We start from the raw sequence: 20,712 nt of genomic DNA, 5'->3' as shown, positions 1-20,712 counted from the left end.
GCCGTAGGAGCAATAGAAAAGCAGAAGTCGATACAAATGTCGTCTTGCTAATCCTGCTAGCGTCATTAATGTGTCCCAACTGTTCCGTGACACTGACTGCAAAGTCTGTAGCCGACAGGTAAAGGCGGTTAAAACAATTCATCCTTCGGGTCTCGAACATAAATTAATAGAGGTCAAATAGTAATGTTCGACCTCAATGCTAATCTCCGAGCCCACTTCAGCCGATCTATCTGCAAGACCAGTAGTCTGCATGTAGCCGGTTGAGATAGAAGTACAAATAACAGATATAGCATGATTTGGTGACCGTCGCCAGTAGAAAATCAGTATTGAAAAACACAAAAAGTCATGTAGATTGTTGAATCCATAAAATATAGTATTCAATACAATCATAGCCAGGGGTATACAACTATGTAATGTAGACGATACCCGTGATACTAAAAATTGACCGATGAAAACACAGTGGAATACCGGTAATTGGTAAGTGGTGACCGAACCGGACCGGTCAATGACCGGTAACTGTAGCCCGGTGAACGGACCAGTCATAATATGACCGGTGACGTTACCAGTTAAAGACCGAAAAAATGGTGGAATCCAAATGGTCTGTTATCAATGTCAAGCACTGCTCGGAAAAGAAGATCATGCCAAAAAAATCCAATCCGATGGCGATGAGACATCACTTATTCTGACCGGTGATCAGTGATCGGTGATATGACCGATGAATGGTGACCGATGTCCGGTGATCGGGACCGGTATAATATAACTGCGTCAGAATGGAAATATCTGGTGCAGAAGAATGGACCATCCACGAAGTCATCTGATAATGTTAACCGGAAAACAACGGTAGATTATCAGTATTAATAGGCATAAGTGTCCTTGTAGTCGTAGTGGAGAAAAGAACAGCTTATCCCGAAGCCTGAATGTTAAACGAACTAGTGTTCGTATACAACTACGGCTCGGTGACTGCAACATGTGTGGATGCCATAAGAAGAACCATCACACGTGGAATGGAGACATGATATTCCTAAAGGAATAAAATGGAGAACGTCGATATGACCAGTAGGTTCATTAACGCCTACGTGAGAAGTGGCGACATCCATATAACTTCGATGCCGAAATATTGTTCGGCTACGCTGGAAATATTGTCTTCTACAATATTGTCTCCGTGAGCATTGACATGATCGCTTACGAGCGTATCAACGCCGAGAACTGCTCAATGAAGGAGAGGTATGTTCGATAAATATCCAGTGGTGCTCAATGCAGTCCGCTGATGTCTACGTGAAGGTTGACGACGTCCTCGTTTCCTGCGATGTCGAGATCTGGATCGGCCGAGATGTGGATCGGCTGCGATGAGACCGAGATCTTCTAGAATAACGTCTCCGTGAGTGACGACGTGATCGCTTACGAGAGCCGCGACGATGAGAACTGCTCGACGAAGAAGAGCGTGTCCGATGTCTAATCCTTGATGAAGACGATGTATTCAACGAAGAATAGGAGAATAATTCAATGAAGAAGACCGAGTTCTTCTTCTTGACCGGTGACTGGTGTTATCGGTGGCAGGCCTAACTGATGACTGTTGACCGGTGACCGGAGCGGTGATCAATGACCGGACCGGTGACCGGACCGGACCGTTGACATGACCGGACCGGTGACATGACCGGACCGGTGACATGACCGGTGACCGGACCGGACCGGTGACATGACCGGTGACCGGACCGGTGACATGACCGGTGACCGGACCGGTGACATGACCGGTGACCGGACCGGACCGGTGATCAATGACCGGACCGGTGACCGGACCGGACCGGTGACCGGACCGGTGACCGGACCGGTGACATGACCGGTGACCGGACCGGTGACATGACCGGTGACCGGACCGGACCGGTGACCGGACCGGACCGGTGATCAATGACCGGACCGGTGACCGGACCGGACCGGTGACCGGACTGGACCGGTGACCGGACCGGTGACATGACCGGTGACCGGACCGGACCGGTGACCGGACCGGTGACCGGACCGGTGATCAATGACCGGACCGGACCGGTGACATGACCGGTGACCGGACCGGCCGGTCAGACGTCGATCAATGGTCCGTGATCAACGTCCCCGGTGACGTACCGGTCATATCATGACCAGTGTTGTCACCGGATAATGACCGTATGGCGGATGCCAAATGGTCCGGCATTGGTCGATGTCCTTGACCAATGCCATCGGGCAAAGACCGGCTGACGGGTGTCGCCATATGGTCTGATGTTGACCGACTGTCTAAGAGACTTAGCATAGTACGGTCGCGATCGTGCCCGATACCCGGTGACTGATACTGCAACTATCATCCATGATCTGCGAAGTCACCGGGTATTTATCCACTCTTGTTTCTGCGACCATCATGTAGTCGAATATATGAAAAACAAGAGCAAAGCATATTCAACCATAAACTGGTCACAGACCAGATTATCATACGGCACATAAAATCATTATTTGACCATAATGAAAATTATAATAATACTGCCGTAGATCATAAATTAAACAAAAGTTTAATTCAAAACAGATGAAAAATAAAATGACGATCAATTAGATTGTCATACGGAACGTTAAAATCATTATTGCACACAATGGCAAATGATAAACAATCTGTCAATAGAAGAACACGCTTTGCACGATCTCGTAACACATTAGAAGAACATGCTTTGCACGTTCTAGCAATGTATTAGAAGAGCACGTTTTGCACGTGGTCGTTCGCGCCTGAAAACACCCAGCATGGTAGAAATAAACCATTGTTCGATAAAAACAAGCATGGCTTACCTTTTACAAATGAAACAAAATCCATTAAATCCACACAAATTAATCCGAATGAGAAATAAAAAGATAAATAACACAATTTATCTATTCAAAACCCCAATCAACCAAGTGAAAAACAATATTTTAATTCAGAGCCGTAAAAGACACGTATACACCTGGTTGATCCGGAAAGAATATTGAGGGTTGGTTACCGATTTTTGGCTAGGTTGCATTGCACTATGTTTAACCTGGCCTGTATTACGGTATTGAGGTGGCGGATTCCCAGTTAAAATTCCGGATGAGTTATTTCCCCTTGGAAAGTATAAGCATACGATAACAGGTCAGTATTTATGACATTAAAACACCTTCAACTTTGAAATAGTATCACCAATCAATAAAAAAGCAACTAAAGCGTGTAATTGATGAAACAGATTTATATAAATTATGAACAAGAGCTGTCTCCATAAGATGACACACAACATATGTATGCCCCCAATAAACGCTTTGATAGAAGTTATGAGCATTTTTCGAAACCTAAACACATTTTTTTGAAACCTAAACGCGGATCCTAAGTTCAAGGTCAAGGTCAAAATTTGTGTGCGTATGGAAAGGCCTTGTCCATAAACACATGCATACCAAATATGAACGTTACATCTGAAGCGACATAGAAGTTATGAGCATTTTTCAAAACCAAACGCAAAGGGTGACCAGTGATTTTTTTTTCTTTTATTTGTTACAGCCTGGGCCATTTGAATTGGGAAAATAAGTGCGATAAACCATGAAATTGGGAAAAATAGCATGATTAACCATGAAATTGGGAAAAATTAAGCATTATAAATATGATTATAAGTAACAGAATTAAAATTGTTTTGAAGTACATGTTCAGGGTTTTTTCTAGCCATTTTTGGGAAAAGGAGTCTGATCAAATTGGGTTTGTTTTAATTGATGTAAGTGGCAAATTTGGGAATTATTCATCCACAAAAAGGACTAAATTAAAGTTATATATTTTGCAGGATGTTTAAATAAAAAGTTTAGATCTAGAGTTAAGAAATCATAAGTCATAAGAGACTTCTTTCTAAAAAAAAAAAAAAAAATTTTTTTTTTGGGAAATTGTGCTTTTTGGGGAAATTTTGGTCAGCTTTTTGGGAAAAAACATTGATTTCTGCGATTGGGAAGCAGCCGAAAATCGGCGGTAATTTTTAGCAAAAAAATCACTGATGACGGACAGACGGATGGACAGACAGTGCGATTACTATATGCCCTCCTTAGGGGGCATCAACATAAGGTGCAACTGGTATTACCATTTTTACCAACCTTAAACAAATAGTTTTACGAACAACTCAACATAGAGCTTAAACCTTTCCAGCGCATATGCAAAGTGAAAATGGGTTAAAGCAGCATAAAACCAGAACACCCTGCAAGTAACTCGCAGTCTGTCCAGGTTTTATACTGTTTGCTGCTCATCAGCAACTTAAGATTGAAAATGAAGCCTTAAAAAATTGAATCTTGTAAGAGAGGTATTATTTTCTAAGGGACCTAAAAATGTGTCAAAATGTGACTCTGACTCTTAAAGGGTAAATTACCATTCCGACAGTGACTAGTCCCTTGTGAGCCTTCCTCCCAGTGTGCAATCCCTTCAACATCTGTAGCAGCTCCGGCCCCGTGTACATCTGGGACGTGTTCCTCACCGGCAGATCCTGCAGTGGGACACCCTGGGCGCTCACATCTGAAAGGGTCCCAGCAGTGGAATCAGCCGACTGAGTCAGTGTAACCTCACATGAACAACTCTCTTTGATGACATCACATGCACTGTCTATAGCACTACCTGACTGGTTTTCTGCATTTTCATCTTTATGCTCCTCTTTTTTAGCAGTAATTTCCTCTAAGACTTTCTCACCAGGGGAAAGTTCATTTTTATTGTCCATGTTATTGTCATGATCACAACTGCTACCACTCATATGATCATTTTCACCATCCACATGAATGTCATTCACAGATTCAGTATTACACTCCTCAGTATCGTCTGACCCGTCCCCTGTATCTGTATCACAGTCACTGCCCTCCCCGACCCCTTCCTCAGTCTGACAGTCCTGGTCAGTCGGAGCGTTCTGTTTCTCCAGTTTATCCTCCTGCTCCTGACGTAGTGACTCCTCCACTGCAGACCAGAACGCTAACCTGATACCTTTCTCTGTGAAATAGTCGGCCCATAACTGCCTGCAAAAGCAAAAGAATACATTGAATTTGTTTTATTCAGGGCTTGTTTTCTTTGTCTTGTATTGATCCTTATATGGAGCTGAAACATTCTTGTTTTAAATACCAACTTTAAGTTTAGCTGAGAAGTATTTTTTTTTTCTTACAATGGCTTTTTCCTTAAATTGAGGAAAAAGCCATTTAAGAAAAAAAAAATTTATCAACAAACCTGAGAATGGATAAGAAATTTTCAAAGACAACATTGAAAATGAAAGACAATTGCAATATTATGAAGAATTTAATATTGTTTAGGAAAGAGGCCTCTAAAAGATGGCAAAGGGCTCATTTAAAGCCCCTGCTGAAGAAGGAAAACAAGCCCGGTCTGCTATTATTTTTTTGTCATAAATAGAACTAATTTCCCCTAAAAACTAGGGCAAAAGACCCCATCCCCAAGTGAAAAACTGATATACTGGATAACTCTAAGACAACACCGACTTTTTCTCTTCCATTGTTTAAAATGATGTTCGCAAGTGTTCTGCATACAAATTTCATTAGCCAGTAAGATTTGCTAAGTAGCCAGCGACTAAGCACTAATAGGCCTTTTTTGCACCGTTCCGAGTTAATATTTTTGGTAAAAGTAGCCGGCACGTGGATTGTTAGTAAACGGTGAAGGCCGCTGGAGCTTCCAGAGAACAATGTGTTCACATTTAAGTGTTATAAATTATGATGTACATGTACTATATAATATAATTTAATGATGGCATTCTTCTTCTTCTGCCTCATGAACAGAAGTGAGGTGTGGCACCCTGCAATTTTGTAAAAGACTGATCACATTTGGTAAATATCAAATGAAAATCTTTCACAATTACCAAATGAAATGTCATTTATCCAGCTTGACCTTTCAATTTGTCAAAGAAAAAGAAGAGGATCAAGAACTTTGCAAACTATGCCCCGCTGTCCCTGATGTGTCCCCGCTGTGTTACCTCTGCTCCTCAGACAGGTGATCAGCCTTGTTGGCCAGCAGCAGGCACACCTTGCTGGGCTCCACCTCTCCTACATAGGTCTCCAGGTCAGCGCAGTAGAACAAGAGAGGGTTACGGGCATCTACAATCTGTACTACAATGTCACTGAAAGAGTAGAACAAGAGAGGGTTACGGGCATCTACAATCTGTACTACAATGTCACTGAAAGAGTAGAACAAGAGAGGGTTACGGGCATCTACAATCTGTACTACAATGTCACTGAAAGAGTAGAACAAGAGAGGGTTACGGGCATCTACAATCTGTACTACAATGTCACTGAAAGAGTAGAACAAGAGAGGGTTACGGGCATCTACAATCTGTACTACAATGTCACTGAAAGAGTAGAACAAGAGAGGGTTACGGGCATCTACAATCTGTACTACAATGTCACTGAAAGAGTAGAACAAGAGAGGGTTACGGGCATCTACAATCTGTACTACAATGTCACTGAAAGAGTAGAACAAGAGAGGGTTACGGGCATCTACAATCTGTACTACAATGTCACTGAAACAGTATAACAAGAGAGGGTTACGGGCATCTACAATCTGTACTACAATGTCACTGAAACAGTAGGCAACATATTTAAACATTAAAGAGTTAAAAAGAACAATGCAGAGTTATGAGCCTAACAAACTGCACTACAATTTAAATGTAACAATAGGCAGCATATTAGAACAACAACGGGTTACAAGCACCAAAATTCTGCACCACATTGCCACAGAAACCATTGGAGGCTTATTAGAGTAACTCTGTGTTATATCGGACACACGGGGTTTATCTGACAACCACAAAAAGTCGAATATTTACATACAAAACGACCTCGCATTCAACCGTTTGAGCTTTGTTTACATTCTTTAAATACGTTTTCATAGTATTATGTAACCAATCATCCGATTGGGTGATGAAATAAATCTGCTATTTTGATTGGAAGATGCGAGTTCGTTTGGAGAAACATCCCCTCTTCACCTTGGCGAAAATCCGAGAGTCGAGAACATTTACAACGGTCATTTTACAAGTAACGGAACATTGTGAAATTAGTGAATTCTGTTGTGAGAAAACAATATATATATTAACTGATATATTTATCTTCTGAAAACATAATAAAACTATTACAAACATTACATGTATTGTAAAAACAAGATGTGTTTGTGAAACGCAATGTCCCCCTATATGACGTTTGACCTTGAAGGATGACCTTGACCTTGTGAAGGATGACCTTGACCTTGACCTTTCACCACTCAAAATGTGCAGCTCCATGAGATACACATGCATGCCAAATATCAAGTTTCTATCTTCAATATTGCAAAAGTATTCATAAAATAAGCGATTTGGGCCACATATATTTGACCTCTGACCTTACAGGATGACCTTGACCTTTCACCACTCAAAATGTGCAGCTCAATGAGATGCACATGCATGCCAAATATCAAGTTGCTATCTTCAATATTGCAAAAGTATTTATAAAATAAGAGATTTGGGCCACATATATTTGACCTCTGACCTTGAAGGATGACCTTGACCTTGACCTTTCACCACTCAAAATGTGCAGCTCCATGAGATACACATGCATGCCAAATATCAAGTTGCTATCTTCAATATTGCAAAAGTATTCATAAAATGAACGATTTTGGCCACATATATTTGACCTCTGACCTTGAAGGATGATCTTGACCTTGACCTTTCACCACTCAAAATGTGCAGCTTCATGAGATACACATGCATGCCAAATATGAAGTTGCTATCTTCAATATAGCAAAAGTTATTGCAAAATGTTAAAGTTGGCGCAAACAGACCAACAGACCAGCAGACAGGGCAAAAACAATATGTCCCCCACTACTATAGTGGGGGACATAAAAATAAGAAAACTCAAACTGTCCGATAATCCCCAGGTAGTTAATTCTTCGTAAAATGCTATCAGGGTTTATCGGACATCAAACTATGGCAAGACCTATATAACTTAGGGTGTGTTTTCTATACTTTTATTAGATGAGCTCAAGAACCATTATGGCTTCGTTGCAAAATAGAGAAATTGGAAGAAACGGACCATTAACTAAAATACAAATAAATAACAATGTATATCTTATATATGTGCGCTTTTCAGATATGCCCAAACAGGAAAAAGGTATGCGATGTAAATATGCCATTTATATTCACAAATATATACGTAAAGTATAACTATAAAATACAAATTCACCGATGTATAGACTTCACAGCTTAAATAACATCACGTTTAAGCCCAACAACCGAAATACATACAACCAACAACTGTCCGATATAAGCCTTTTTCGTGTCCGATACAAGCTTTGGGACGTCCGGTTTTACCCTGATGCGGCGATATTTATAAAGTGCAATCTCATTAGTTGACTAAAAGGTTTAAAATAGATTTGAACATTCCATACTATTGCATGAAAGCTACTGTACCAAGAAAACAAAAGGTGTCCTATATAACCCAGGGTTACTCTAGAACAACAACGGGTTACAAGCATAAACGATCTGCACTACAATGTCACTCAAACAATAGGGGACATATTAAGACATTTAAGGGTAACAAGCAGCAAATGTGTGTGCTTATTGTGTCACTGCAACCATAGGCTGAATACAATGTTTAAGAAGACCTTTGTTTGTGAAACACAATTCCCTTACAGCCCTTTGAAGCCCCACAGCAGCTATTTTAGAGAAAATTGTGAAGTCCGATGCACATAACTTCGCCAATAATCAATGGACCAAAATGAAACTCACACTTCATCTGTAAGTCATGTAGGTTGACGACATAAAAGAACATAAAAGGGCTTAAAAGGATTACGACAATTAACAAGAGCTGTCAGAGGACAGCACGCTCGACTATTCGAGTGCTTGACAGTATAACGTAAGCCATCATGGGGTAATTGTTCAAATTATTCAATAAGGTCAAGGTTCAGGTATATTTTCCACAATCTATTGAACATTTGTAAAGACATAAAACAAACTAAATAGATTTTATTTCAAGTTTGATAGCAATAGCTTGGGTGGGAAGTTTTATTTTTTTTTGGGGGGGGGGGGGGGTCGGGGGGGTTGAGAGGGGGGTATAATGTGGGGTGTGGTCATTTATTAGATGATCTTTCAAAAATAAAAAAAGGAAAAAAAACATATTTTTTTGGGGGGAGGGGGGGGGGGCAGGGATTCTGGGTTGGGGCGGGGGGTATTGTTTGGGTGGAATCCATTGTGGTATTCAGGTAAGTGTTGTTTTGTCAAAGTATTAATAAAATCTGATCATAATTAAAGAAGTTATGGCAATGTAACTAAATTAATATGCATATTGTAAATGGAAAAAGGGCCATAATTCTTACAAAATGCTTGATGCAGTTGTCTGCTCTTGTTTATAGGTTGGGGTCATGTTGGTAAAGAAGTATGCAAAATATGAAAGCAATATGTCAAGGGACATTGAAAATATTTGGGGTGGTACCCAAACTTTATCATTTGTCCGCTAACGCCAACGGGAACGCTAATGCCGACGCCGGGGTGAGTAGGATAGCTCCACTATATATATTTCATATATAATAATCGAGCTAAAAATGTGCACTACAATGCCAACAAAACATGAGAAGAATATTAGAACAATGAGTGACAAGTGATGACAGAACCAAAACCAACATCAATCATTTCTTAATTTCAGTAAGGGCTCTCATTGCTTCTCCCAAACTGTCACCAAATGAGCAGTGCTCCATCCAGATAAGCTGCGTATCAGCGTCTTTCACCCTATTAAAATGTTTAACAAGGGACAAAATTGTCACAAAACCAGGTTTTCATTGTGAAAAAAAATGTGATAAAGGGAGACAACTCAAACTGAACTTTTGAAATGAACAAACAAAATTAACCCCCTTTGTAAGTTTGTTTTAATATAAATCTATTTTTAGTCGTGGCGACCTTGACATTGGAGATATTGACGTGATTCTTTTGTGCGACACACCGTCCCATGATGGTGAACAAATGTGCCAAATGATTTTAAAATCTCATAATGAATGACATAGTTATAGCCCAGACAAGCTCATTTATGGCTATTTTTTACCTTTGAACTCAAAGTGTGACCTTGACCTTGGAGATATTGACGTAATTATTTCGCGCGACACACCGTCTAATGATGGTTAACAAATGTGCCAAATGATTTTAAAATCTCACAATGAACGACAAATTTATGGCCCGGACAAGCTTGTTCCGCCCGCCCGCCAGCCAGCCCGCCCGCATTCGCCAATCTAATAACCAGTTTTTTCCTTCGGAAAACCTGGTTAAAAACGCAAAGAAATACAAAATCATGCGTATTAAAAACGCAACCAATTTGACTTTTACACTAATTCATCAAATTATATAATTGTATATAATGCTGGAGTTTCAATTCTTTATATTGCTCATTTTCGGTATTAACTCTTTGGAATTATAATTGTAACACGGCCATTCATTCAGCAAGTGCCTGGATGACAAAGCTGGAAAACAGTCAAAGTTATTCAAATGCTCTGACGACTAGATTTCATAGTTAAATAAAGCGTCTGGACAAATTATTGATGACGACATACATGTGTTTTCAATCTGACTTAATCCGTCGCTCATTGTGCATGTATCTGTAAAGTGTCTGTACTTTCGGTTTCTAGTACCATGCAAAACAGAAATGTCTAAGAGAGGTCGAAAGACGTCCACGATTATTGCGCAAAAATATCAGTCAATCGCAAACTTTTTCGAAACAAGAAAGCAAGAGCCAATAAGTGCCGAATCAATTGTGTTATGGATTTTTTTTTAGATTAGTTTATATTATGTTTCAAGGATTAAAGATGTTATGAAACATCAGTTTATTAAAGTAAATTATGATAGTTTACAATTTTATTGAATCAATACCAGTGTGCAGCTTCAACAGAAACAAAACAGCAATGATTTTAAGGTATGCATTTTTATAACTCATTTTACCCTATTTCAAGAATGAAATCACCCTATTTTTCAAAATCAATGGGTGAAAACCCTATTTCCCAAATAATTATCTGGGGCACTGAATGAGACATTTTTTTTAAGTGGTAATACTATTTAGATTGGCAACAATGAGTGGGGACAACCTTTTTTACAATTCTTCTAACAGAAACACAATGTCAACACTGCTCGTGATACAATATTTGAAAAGTAAGTAAGTTACATGTCTTAAATATCGTAAACATGAAGATCACAATCATCAATTTAATCAAAATAAAATAAATCAAGGTTGGCGTGGCTCAGTGGAAGAGACATCGGCTTAACAAATGGTCCCTTGGTTCGACCCCAACCACACAAAGTACTGGTTCTTTCTTGAAAAAGCTTCAAAATTGTCTTAGCCATTTGATGAAATGTTATTTACATAAACAGGTTCAAACAAACTAACTTTCACATGTAGTATGATGCTTACTAAGACAGGACCCCACAGCAGGCACTGACCTTCTTTCAATAACCCTCCACAGCTGTCTCCAGAAGTCCAGGTTTTTCTCGTAGGGTGTCATCACTATCCTCTCATCCTCCTGCAAGCTGTCAACACACAGAGACACACAGCATTGTAATACATCTCTACACTATGTTACACTCTTGTAGATTTAGCATAGATTTTTGTTTAGAAAACTCATTGCTGATTGGTTCAGCTGAATTCATATTTTTCCATATTAGGCAAATTGAGTTTCTACAGGAAGCATAACCATAGGAATTCAAGTGACTCCTACATTTTATCAATGATGGAAAACCATATCAGGAGATTAACAGGACTTAATGTTTCAAACACCCCTAAGTTGTTAGTCGGAAACCTTCCTAATATTTAATTAACATTAATTTTTCTGATAAGCTTTTCTCTAAAAATAAATTACATCATACTTGTATATGTTATATTTATATATACAGTTATTAATTATTAGTAAATAACATCTTCATTTTATCTTCTAGATACACAAAAATACAAAATGTTGATACAAATGCAGGTAAATAAAAGAGCTGTTCCAAGACAGTTCACTCCACTATTTGTTATCTTATATATATATATAGCATGTAAACTTAAAGATGAAAATGTGTACATTAAAGATTAATATATATTCATTAAAGCAAAAAATGTGAAGATGCCAAAAAACTAGATTTTAAGTTAATAAATGATCCTGAATAGATGTATGAAGATTCAATTGAATAACTGTTGTAGAAACAGTGATATTGAAAGGGCATAGATCTGCTAAATTGGAGGTCAGAGTTATGGAACTGGGTCAGTGACCACAAACAATGACCCCAAGCACATGTGTGAAGTTTCAATTGAATACCCATAGTGGAAACATTGTTTTTGTCTTCATAATTGTTTATTGAGATGTTGTACCTAAACAAGAGCATTACAAGGACCCCGAAGCAAACGGAAACATTTGGGTGAGTAGTATAGCTCTGACTATACTGAGAATTGTCCAACTTGAACTGAATGGAACTCCCATTGTTATAGAGGGGACCCTAAACATACTGTATGAGTGGTGCAAAGATACATAGAGAATGACAGGTTACTGCCTGATCGTTTTGTAATATATCAGGCAAACCTTAGAATAAAATAACGGCGAGGCTTGCTCAATATATTACAAAACTATCAGGCAGTAACCTTTTTTTCTGATTATCATACCACTGACACCACTCACCCCGTTTTTCAAGAAATAATGAAAAATAATCACTACGCCCTGGAGCAGCTGCATTCGTTAATCGCGTGTGAATCTTTCTAAAATTAGCATTGTTATTCAACACGAAAAGTAGCGCCATTTAATGTAATTTACTAACGCTGTTTCTTTCTCTTTCTTCTTTAATTCTGCAAAAAAACTTTAAGCATCAATACTTTATTACACAAAATGAAAGCATATATTATACATTTTAAAGGCAAAACTTGATAACTCGTCAAGGCCAGTGCAGTCGCTTATGTCTTCGCAGTGTGACAACAATCGAAAAGAATTGAATGATGTTTTCATTAGAATTGGAATATATACTGCGCGTATGGTTTACTGTGGTGGTTGATCGTAGATATTGAGGTTCTGTATGTTAAGTACAGCTCCAAAAAACATGCCATTTATTGGATTTTGGCCAGGAAACTGTGCTTGTAAAACTGCCAGGTGGGTGGGGAGAGAAATGTTCATTTCGGAAATGTTGACAGAAGTGCATCTGAAGCATCTGTCTTGAGTTTGACATCGCCCAATCTTAAAAAATGTGTATAATAATCAGAAGTTGTTTCATTATATTTAAAGGGATCTTTTCACGCTTTGGTAAATTGACAAAATTGAAAAAAGATGTTTCAGATTCGTAAGTTTTCGTTTTAGTTATGATATTTGTGAGGAAACAGTAATACTGAACATTAACCATGCTCTAATATAGCCATTATATGCATCTTTTGACGATTTTAAAACCTAAAAATTATAAAGCGTTGCAACGCGAAACAATTGAATAATTTGGAGAGTTCTGTTTTTGTCGTTAAATTTTGTGAAACTACGAAGATTGCTTATATAATGTATAAAATACGTCAAGAATGTGTACTCGGCGGAATAGCTCAGTAGGCTTAAGCGTTTTTACTTCAGGACTCTGGCAGGACTCCAGGGGTCACTGGTTCGAAACCTGCTCCGGGCAATGTTCTTTTCCTTTTTTAAATTTTTTTCTTGATTTTTTACTGGAGCTTTTACGATTCAATGTTTGCATTTATCAATATAAAGCATTTAATGAATAAGTTAAAAAAATGCCAAAATCTGTGAAAAGGCCCCTTTAAGTAAGTATTCAGGACGGTTCATGTAAAATTCAAGATGTTTGAGGTTAAACAAATGATTAATTTAATACTCTCATTATTAGAACTGAAAGGCTGTCATTTAAAAATTTAGCTAACCTTAAATTGTACTGCTCATGGGTTCCTCGTAGGCTGAAATGCAAGTAGTTGTTTAACCAAATGGTATTCAGGAGTGATTTTGGCGTTGTTGCACCCAAAATGTTGTCTGTGTAGAGTTTTTGTATATCTTTGTCAGATAATGCGGCAACCTTAATAATAATTTATTATTTAAAATAAATTCATTATTTAATGCATATTACATTGGGTTTTATCGTGAAGTGTGTTACTATTTTATTTTTACTATTTTTACTACTTTTTTATTGTTTGTTTTTATTTGTTTAGTCTGTCTATAATAAGAGCTAAACTTTTGACATAACCTTTGACCTTTGATGTTTGCATTTGAAGGCGTGTCAAAAAAGTAGTCTGTTTGTTACATGACGTCATCAGCATGTACTTATTCATTCTTAATATTTGGAAAAAACGTTTTTTCTGTTTTTGTTGCTGTTTGTGGATTAAATGTAATACCTCTTGGTATCAAATTGTTTGTTTTGATAAATCTGATTCAGTTTTACAATAAAACAAACATTGTAATTACGTCTTAGTAGCCTCCACACATGACTGATATATGAACTTCCTGTTGACCGTGATATAAAAAAAGATATCAGGCAACAGGATATCAATAAGATATCAATGTGGTGGTATGATAAAAACATTGAATGATGTATAACAAGAGATGTGTTAGTCAGAAACACAATGCCCCCTATTGTGCAGCTTTAAAATAAAATTTCAATACATCATTTGGCAGGTTTAGAATTTATCTCCCTTTTAAAGCTTATTACTTCCCTTGGATTGTATTTTATGACTTTTGACCTTGAAGGATGACCTTGACCTTTCACCTTTCAAAATGTGCAGCTTCATGAGATACACATGCATGCCAAATTTCAAGATGCTATCTTCAATATTGCAAAAGTTATGGCCAATGTTAAAGTTTTCAGACGGACGCACAGACTGACAGACGGACAGTTCAACTGCTATATGCCACCCTACCAGGGGCATTACAAGCCCGCCTGCCTTACAATGCCAGGGATCTCCTCCATTCCAGGAAGGCCTGTCTTTCCTTCTGATCCAGCTCAGAGGCGGACATCTCTGAGCTCCATTGAGGTCTGAAACAGAAACCCGCACACTGTCGGATAAACAACACATACATGTATTAATATCAATTATTACTACATTGAAATTATCACGTGACCAATCTCACACAAGCCACATTTGTTGCCCTTCATCATACGTTGTAATCCTCACATTGCTGTTCATAAGATCACCAATGTTCATCCAAGTAACCATAGTATGTGTTAAATGTTGGATACAAACAAGCAGACAGTAACCCCTTTGGTGAAATGCAGGAAGACAAACTATCTGCTGAAGCCTTAAGTGTTGAATGTTTACATTAAATTTTATACACATGCAATGTTAATTAAATCTTCAATGTGAATACCATGGTGAAATAATTTAACACTGCATTCCATAATTGGGGATAAACACTGTAAATCTGACTACAAAAAAACATTCAATAATTGGGGATAAACACCGTAAACAAACTGTCAATCTCAATTATTCTTTGTAAACACAGGAAAAATGCCCAGCTGATTGGTGATTGTGTGATTTGATTGATTCTAAAGCTTAAAGGAAAATGACAGTCCAGGCAGACTGGCAAGTGCTAGTGATTGTAAAACCCTGGATTATCAAGAAATTTGTAAAACCCTGGATTATCAAGAAATTTGATAACGGATTTTGATCAATTAAGCACCTGGAAAGATCCAAGTCATATTAAACCATATTTAATAGGAAGAACAAGTATGCTGGCACCATAGATAGGCGTCTAACAAGAATGACTGGTATGCAGGTACTATAGGAAGGTGGCCAATAAGAAGCCTAGGTAAGCTGGTACCTGCGTGGTATTCTCAGCAGGTTCTCATGTTGCTTGTGCAGACCCTGTATGGCCAACAGGTCTTCACCCCTGGGTAAGCCGCCAGAGTCACGGGGTACAAACTTCACATTCAACTTCTCTGCAAGCATATCAAGGTAGAGGTCATTTCTGAGAAGGCCAAGTAAACATTAAACTTGTGTGAAATCACAGTATTAAGTGTGCTTGATGGTCAGCATTTCTGGTATCTAAGAATGTCAGATAAATATGGAACAGTGTTAGAAATTGTGCTCTGGCAAACTCAGTCTATTCTGGGTCAAATAAATTATGTACGCTAATACCTGTCACCATATAAATTGAGCTCAAACAACTAAACTTAACAAAAAAAATTAAACACTGTTAGTTTTACATTCATCTTGACTTCATAATGTGTAACACCTGTATTCAAGTAAAATTCACACCCAATATTAACCCACTGCTACCATACATTAGAGAGTACTTTTAGAACCACCTCAGGCAAGGAATATACAACACTTACAGGATTCAACCCATTCTCTCCACTTTAAAACAAATAACCAGCAAACTTAAAAATACTTGTTCAATCGTTTGGCATCAAAAGGGGAGGAAATCAGTTTACAAGAGCTGTGAAAAAATGCCACCTACTGAACTTTCAAGCCACACAGCAGCTTATCCCAATTAAAAACTGTATGGCAAAGTTACGGTTTATCATATTTGACAAAGTTACGTGCCTTGGACAGTATCTGAAAGTGTTCGGAAAAAAATCTGGAAGTGTTATTTTAAAGGAAATCCTAAGTCAGAGGCCCATAGCGTCGTCAAAAATCAATGGACCGGAACGAAACTCAAACTTGATAAGTAAGTCATGTAGGTAGACTCACACACCAAAATCAGGTCAATTTCTGCAAGAGTTGAATAAAAACAAGCGATGTGTTTGTGAAACACTATGTCCCCATATATATGACCTTTGACCTTGAAGGATGACCTTGACCTTTCACCACTCAAAATGTGCAGCTCCATGAGATACACATGCATGCCAAATATCAAGTTGCTAGCTTCAATATTGCAAAAGTGTACATTTAATGAGCGATTTTGACACATATATTTGAATTTTGACCTTGAAGGATGACATTGACCTTGACCTTTCACCACTCAAAATGTGCAGCTCCATGAGATACACATGCATGCCAAATATGAAGTTTCTATCTTCCATATTGCAACAGTTATGGCAAATGTTAAAGTTGGGGCAAACAAACAAACAAACCAACAAACAAACCAACAGACAGGGCAAAAACAATATGTCTCACACTATAGTGGTGGGGGACATAAAAAGTCTTGACAACTCTTCACCAAAAATCAATGGACCAGAACGAAACTCACACTTCATCTGTTAGTCAGGTATGTAGACTCACATTCCAAAAATAAGCTACACATCTGAAAGCGTTTTGTTAAGTTAAAGAACTCCTGCAAACAGTTATTATAATGAAAATTTGTCTTGTGACCAAAACCTGCCAAAAATCAATGGACTGGAACAACAAATATCCGGTCAATATCTGAAAGCGTTAAGGAAAAAAGGCAGAAAAATGTAATGACAGAAGTAAAAAAGGACAACAGGGACGTCAAAAGTTGTCCCTGATCAGCCAATGCAGCCTTCATAAGCTAATAATGGAGAAAACTTTCCCCTTTTATAAACTACTTCATTTGAAAAGAAGTATCTTCTTAGTGAAAATTCAGTTCACTGTTAAAGCAGACTGCAAAGGCTTATCTGGGATGAAACTCTGCACACAAGGGATGAAACTCTGCACACAAGGGATGAAACTCTGCACACAAGGGATGAAACTCTGCACACAAGGGATGAAACTCTGCACACAAGGGATGAAACTCTGCACACAAGGGATGAAACTCTGCACACAAGGGATGAAACTCTGCACACAAGCCAAGATTTCCCAGAGCAAGGCTCAAATTTACTTTCTTATATGTGAGACCCCTACCTGCAGTAAATAGGTGAGACCCCTACCTGCAGTAAATAGGTGAGATCCCTACCTGCAGTAAATAGGTGAGACCCTTCCTGCAGTAAATAGGTGAGATCCCTACCTGCAGTAAATAGGTGAGATCCCTACCTGCAGTTAATAGGTGAGATCCCTACCTGCAGTAAATAGGTGAGACCCCTACCTGCAGTAAATAGGTGAGACCCCTACCTGCAGTAAATAGGCGAGATCCCTTCCTGCAGTAAATTCAGTGCCAGCTATGAGATCCCTACCTGCAGTAAATAGGTGAGATCCCTACCTGCAGTAAATAGGTGAGATCCCTACCTGCAGTAAATAGGAGAGATCCCTACCTGCAGTAAATAGATGAGATCCCTACCTGCAGTAAATAGGTGAGATCCCTACCTGCAGTAAATAGGTGAGATCCCTACCTGCAGTAAATTCAGTGCCAGCTATGAGCCATGAGATCCCTACCTGCAGTAAATTCAGTGCGAGCTATGAGCTATGAGATCCCTACCTGCAGTAAATTCAGTGCCAGCTATGAGATCCCTACCTGCAGTAAATTCAGTGCCAGCTATGAGCTATGAGATCCCTACCTGCAGTAAATTCAGTGCCAGCTATGAGCTATGAGATCCCTACCTGCAGTAAATTCAGTGCCAGCTATGAGCTATGAGATCCCTACCTGCAGTAAATTCAGTGCCAGCTATTAGCTATGAGATCCATACCTGCAGTAAATTCAGTGCCAGCTATGAGCTATAAGATCCTTACCTGCAGTAAATTCAGTGCCAGCTATGAGCTATGAGATCCCTACCTGCAGTAAATTCAGTGCCAGCTATGAGCTATGAGATCCTTACCTGCAGTAAATTCAGTGCCAGCTATGAGCTATGAGATCCCTACCTGCAGTATATTCAGTGCCAGCTATGAGCTATGAGATCCCTACCTGCAGTAAATTCAGTGCCAGCTATGAGCTATGAGATCCCTACCTGCAGTAAATTCAGTGCCAGCTACGAGCTATGAGATCCCTACCTGCAGTAAATTCAGTGCCAGCTATTAGCTATGAGATCCATACCTGCAGTAAATTCAGTGCCAGCTATGGGCTATGAGATCCTTACCTGCAGTAAATTCAGTGCCAGATATGAGCTATGAGATCCCTACCTGCAGTAAATTCAGTGCCAGCTATGAGCTATGAGATCCCTACCTGCAGTAAATTCAGTGCCAGCTATGAGATCCCTACCTGCAGTAAATTCAGTGCCAGCTATGAGATCCCTACCTGCAGTAAATTCAGTGCCAGCTATGAGCTATGAGATCCCTACCTGCAGCAAATTCAGTGCCAGCTATGAGCTATGAGATCCCTACCTGCAGTAAATTCAGTGCCAGCTATGAGCTATGAGATCCCTACCTGCAGTAAATTCAGTGCCAGCTATGAGCTATGAGATCCCTACCTGCAGTAAATTCAGTGCCAGCTATGAGCTATGAGATCCCTACCTGCAGTAAATTCAGTGCCAGCTATGAGATCCCTTCATGCAGTAAATTCAGTGCCAGCTATGAGCTATGAGATCCCTACCTGCAGTAAATTCAGTGCCAGCTATGAGCTATGAGATCCCTACCTGCAGTAAATTCAGTGCCAGCTATGAGCCATGAGATCCCTACCTGCAGTAAATTCAGTGCCAGCTATGAGATCCCTACCTGCAGTAAATTCAGTGCCAGCTATGAGATCTCTACCTGTAGTAAATTCAGTGCCAGCTATGAGATCCCTACCTGCAGTAAATGTATTGCCAGCTATGAGATCCTGACCTGCAGTAAATTCAGTGCCAGCTATGAGCTATGAGATTCCTACCTGCAGTAAATTCAGTGCCAGCTATTAGCTATGAGATCCATACCTGCAGTAAATTCAGTGCCAGCTATGAGCTATGAGATCCCTACCTGCAGTAAATTCAGTGCCAGCTATGATATCCCTACCTGCAGTAAATTCAGTGCCAGCTATGAGCTATGAGATCCCTACCTGCAGCAAATTCAGTGCCAGCTATGAGCTATGAGATCCCTACCTGCAGTAAATTCAGTGCCAGCTATGAGCTATGAGATCCCTACCTGCAGTAAATTCAGTGCCGGCTATGAGCTATGAGATCCCTACCTGCAGTAAATTCAGTGCCAGCTAGTTCTGCTGTGGCCAGAAAGTCATCCAGGTTGTTCTGTTCAGTGACAGACTGCAAGTTGAGCCTACCCCACTCAAAGCCATCTGACAGCTCAGAAGTGTGCAACTGCAATGGGAATAAGCAATATGAAAGTGAACACACAGGGCAGAGGCCAGAAGAACGTTTTCCACTGAGGACATAAGCTACTATATAAATGTAAGTTCACAGAGCCATTTAAAAACGGAGAATGGCAAATCACACTTATCTGAGTTAAGTCTGAATGGGGATTTGGTATCAATTTTTAACTTATTTGTTTCGTCTTAAATTTTTTAACAATCTTAACATACTAGAAAGGGAGCGGCAGAGGCCGACACGTATCCCCACGCCGCATGTTCGACCCAGGGGCGCACCAGGGTTGGTAATGGGGCCATGCATAGTTGAGATTGACCGTATTGTCATAAGAGATGTTCAGTATCAATTTAAAATAAATGGGTGTAGAAATGAAGAAGTTAATGTAAAATAACCTAAAAAAATGAGTGAAAATCACTGACCCGGCCCCACGCCAACCCCCAGAACTTTTGACCCAAGGGTCAGATCAAAATTCCAAATAGTGCACTGTGGCACATATGGTATGCTCATACCTACCATGTGTGTAAGTTTCAAGGTTCTAGAGCTAATAGTGTAGGAGGAGATAGTGGCCAGGACGGACGGACAGACGGACGGCGGAGATAACCACATAATAGATTTCAAAATCTAAACGCGGACCCTAAGTTCAAGGTCAAGGTCACAGTGGTAAAAAATTTCATGCCCATGGAAAGGTGTTGTCCAGATACACATGGGTACCAAATATGAAAGCAATATTTGAAGGGAC

At 39.4% G+C, this 20,712-nt stretch overlaps 1 protein-coding gene across 2 annotated transcripts in view; it reads right to left on the bottom strand.

Moving 5' to 3' along the window:
• Positions 1-20,712, bottom strand: part of LOC127880722 (large subunit GTPase 1 homolog) — a 34,833-nt gene that overhangs the window by 10,446 nt on the left and 3,675 nt on the right. The window contains exons 2-8 of one of the 2 annotated variants that reach the window (XM_052428081.1): positions 19,841-19,967; positions 15,734-15,851; positions 14,862-14,948; positions 11,415-11,501; positions 5,949-6,092; positions 4,507-4,989; positions 4,359-4,464 (exon numbers count right to left, since the gene is read on the bottom strand). In XM_052428081.1, the coding sequence (XP_052284041.1) occupies positions 4,359-4,464; positions 4,507-4,989; positions 5,949-6,092; positions 11,415-11,501; positions 14,862-14,948; positions 15,734-15,851; positions 19,841-19,967 (1,152 nt within the window). Of the gene's footprint in view, positions 1-4,358; positions 4,990-5,948; positions 6,093-11,414; positions 11,502-14,861; positions 14,949-15,733; positions 15,852-19,840; positions 19,968-20,712 lie in introns of both variants that reach the window. The other variant, XM_052428080.1, reaches the window with a different exon arrangement.

The sequence above is a fragment of the Dreissena polymorpha genome, chromosome 5 (assembly GCF_020536995.1).
Source record: "Dreissena polymorpha isolate Duluth1 chromosome 5, UMN_Dpol_1.0, whole genome shotgun sequence".
Lineage (NCBI taxonomy): Eukaryota > Metazoa > Mollusca > Bivalvia > Myida > Dreissenidae > Dreissena > Dreissena polymorpha.
This window is presented reverse-complemented; position numbering and strand designations above follow the sequence as displayed.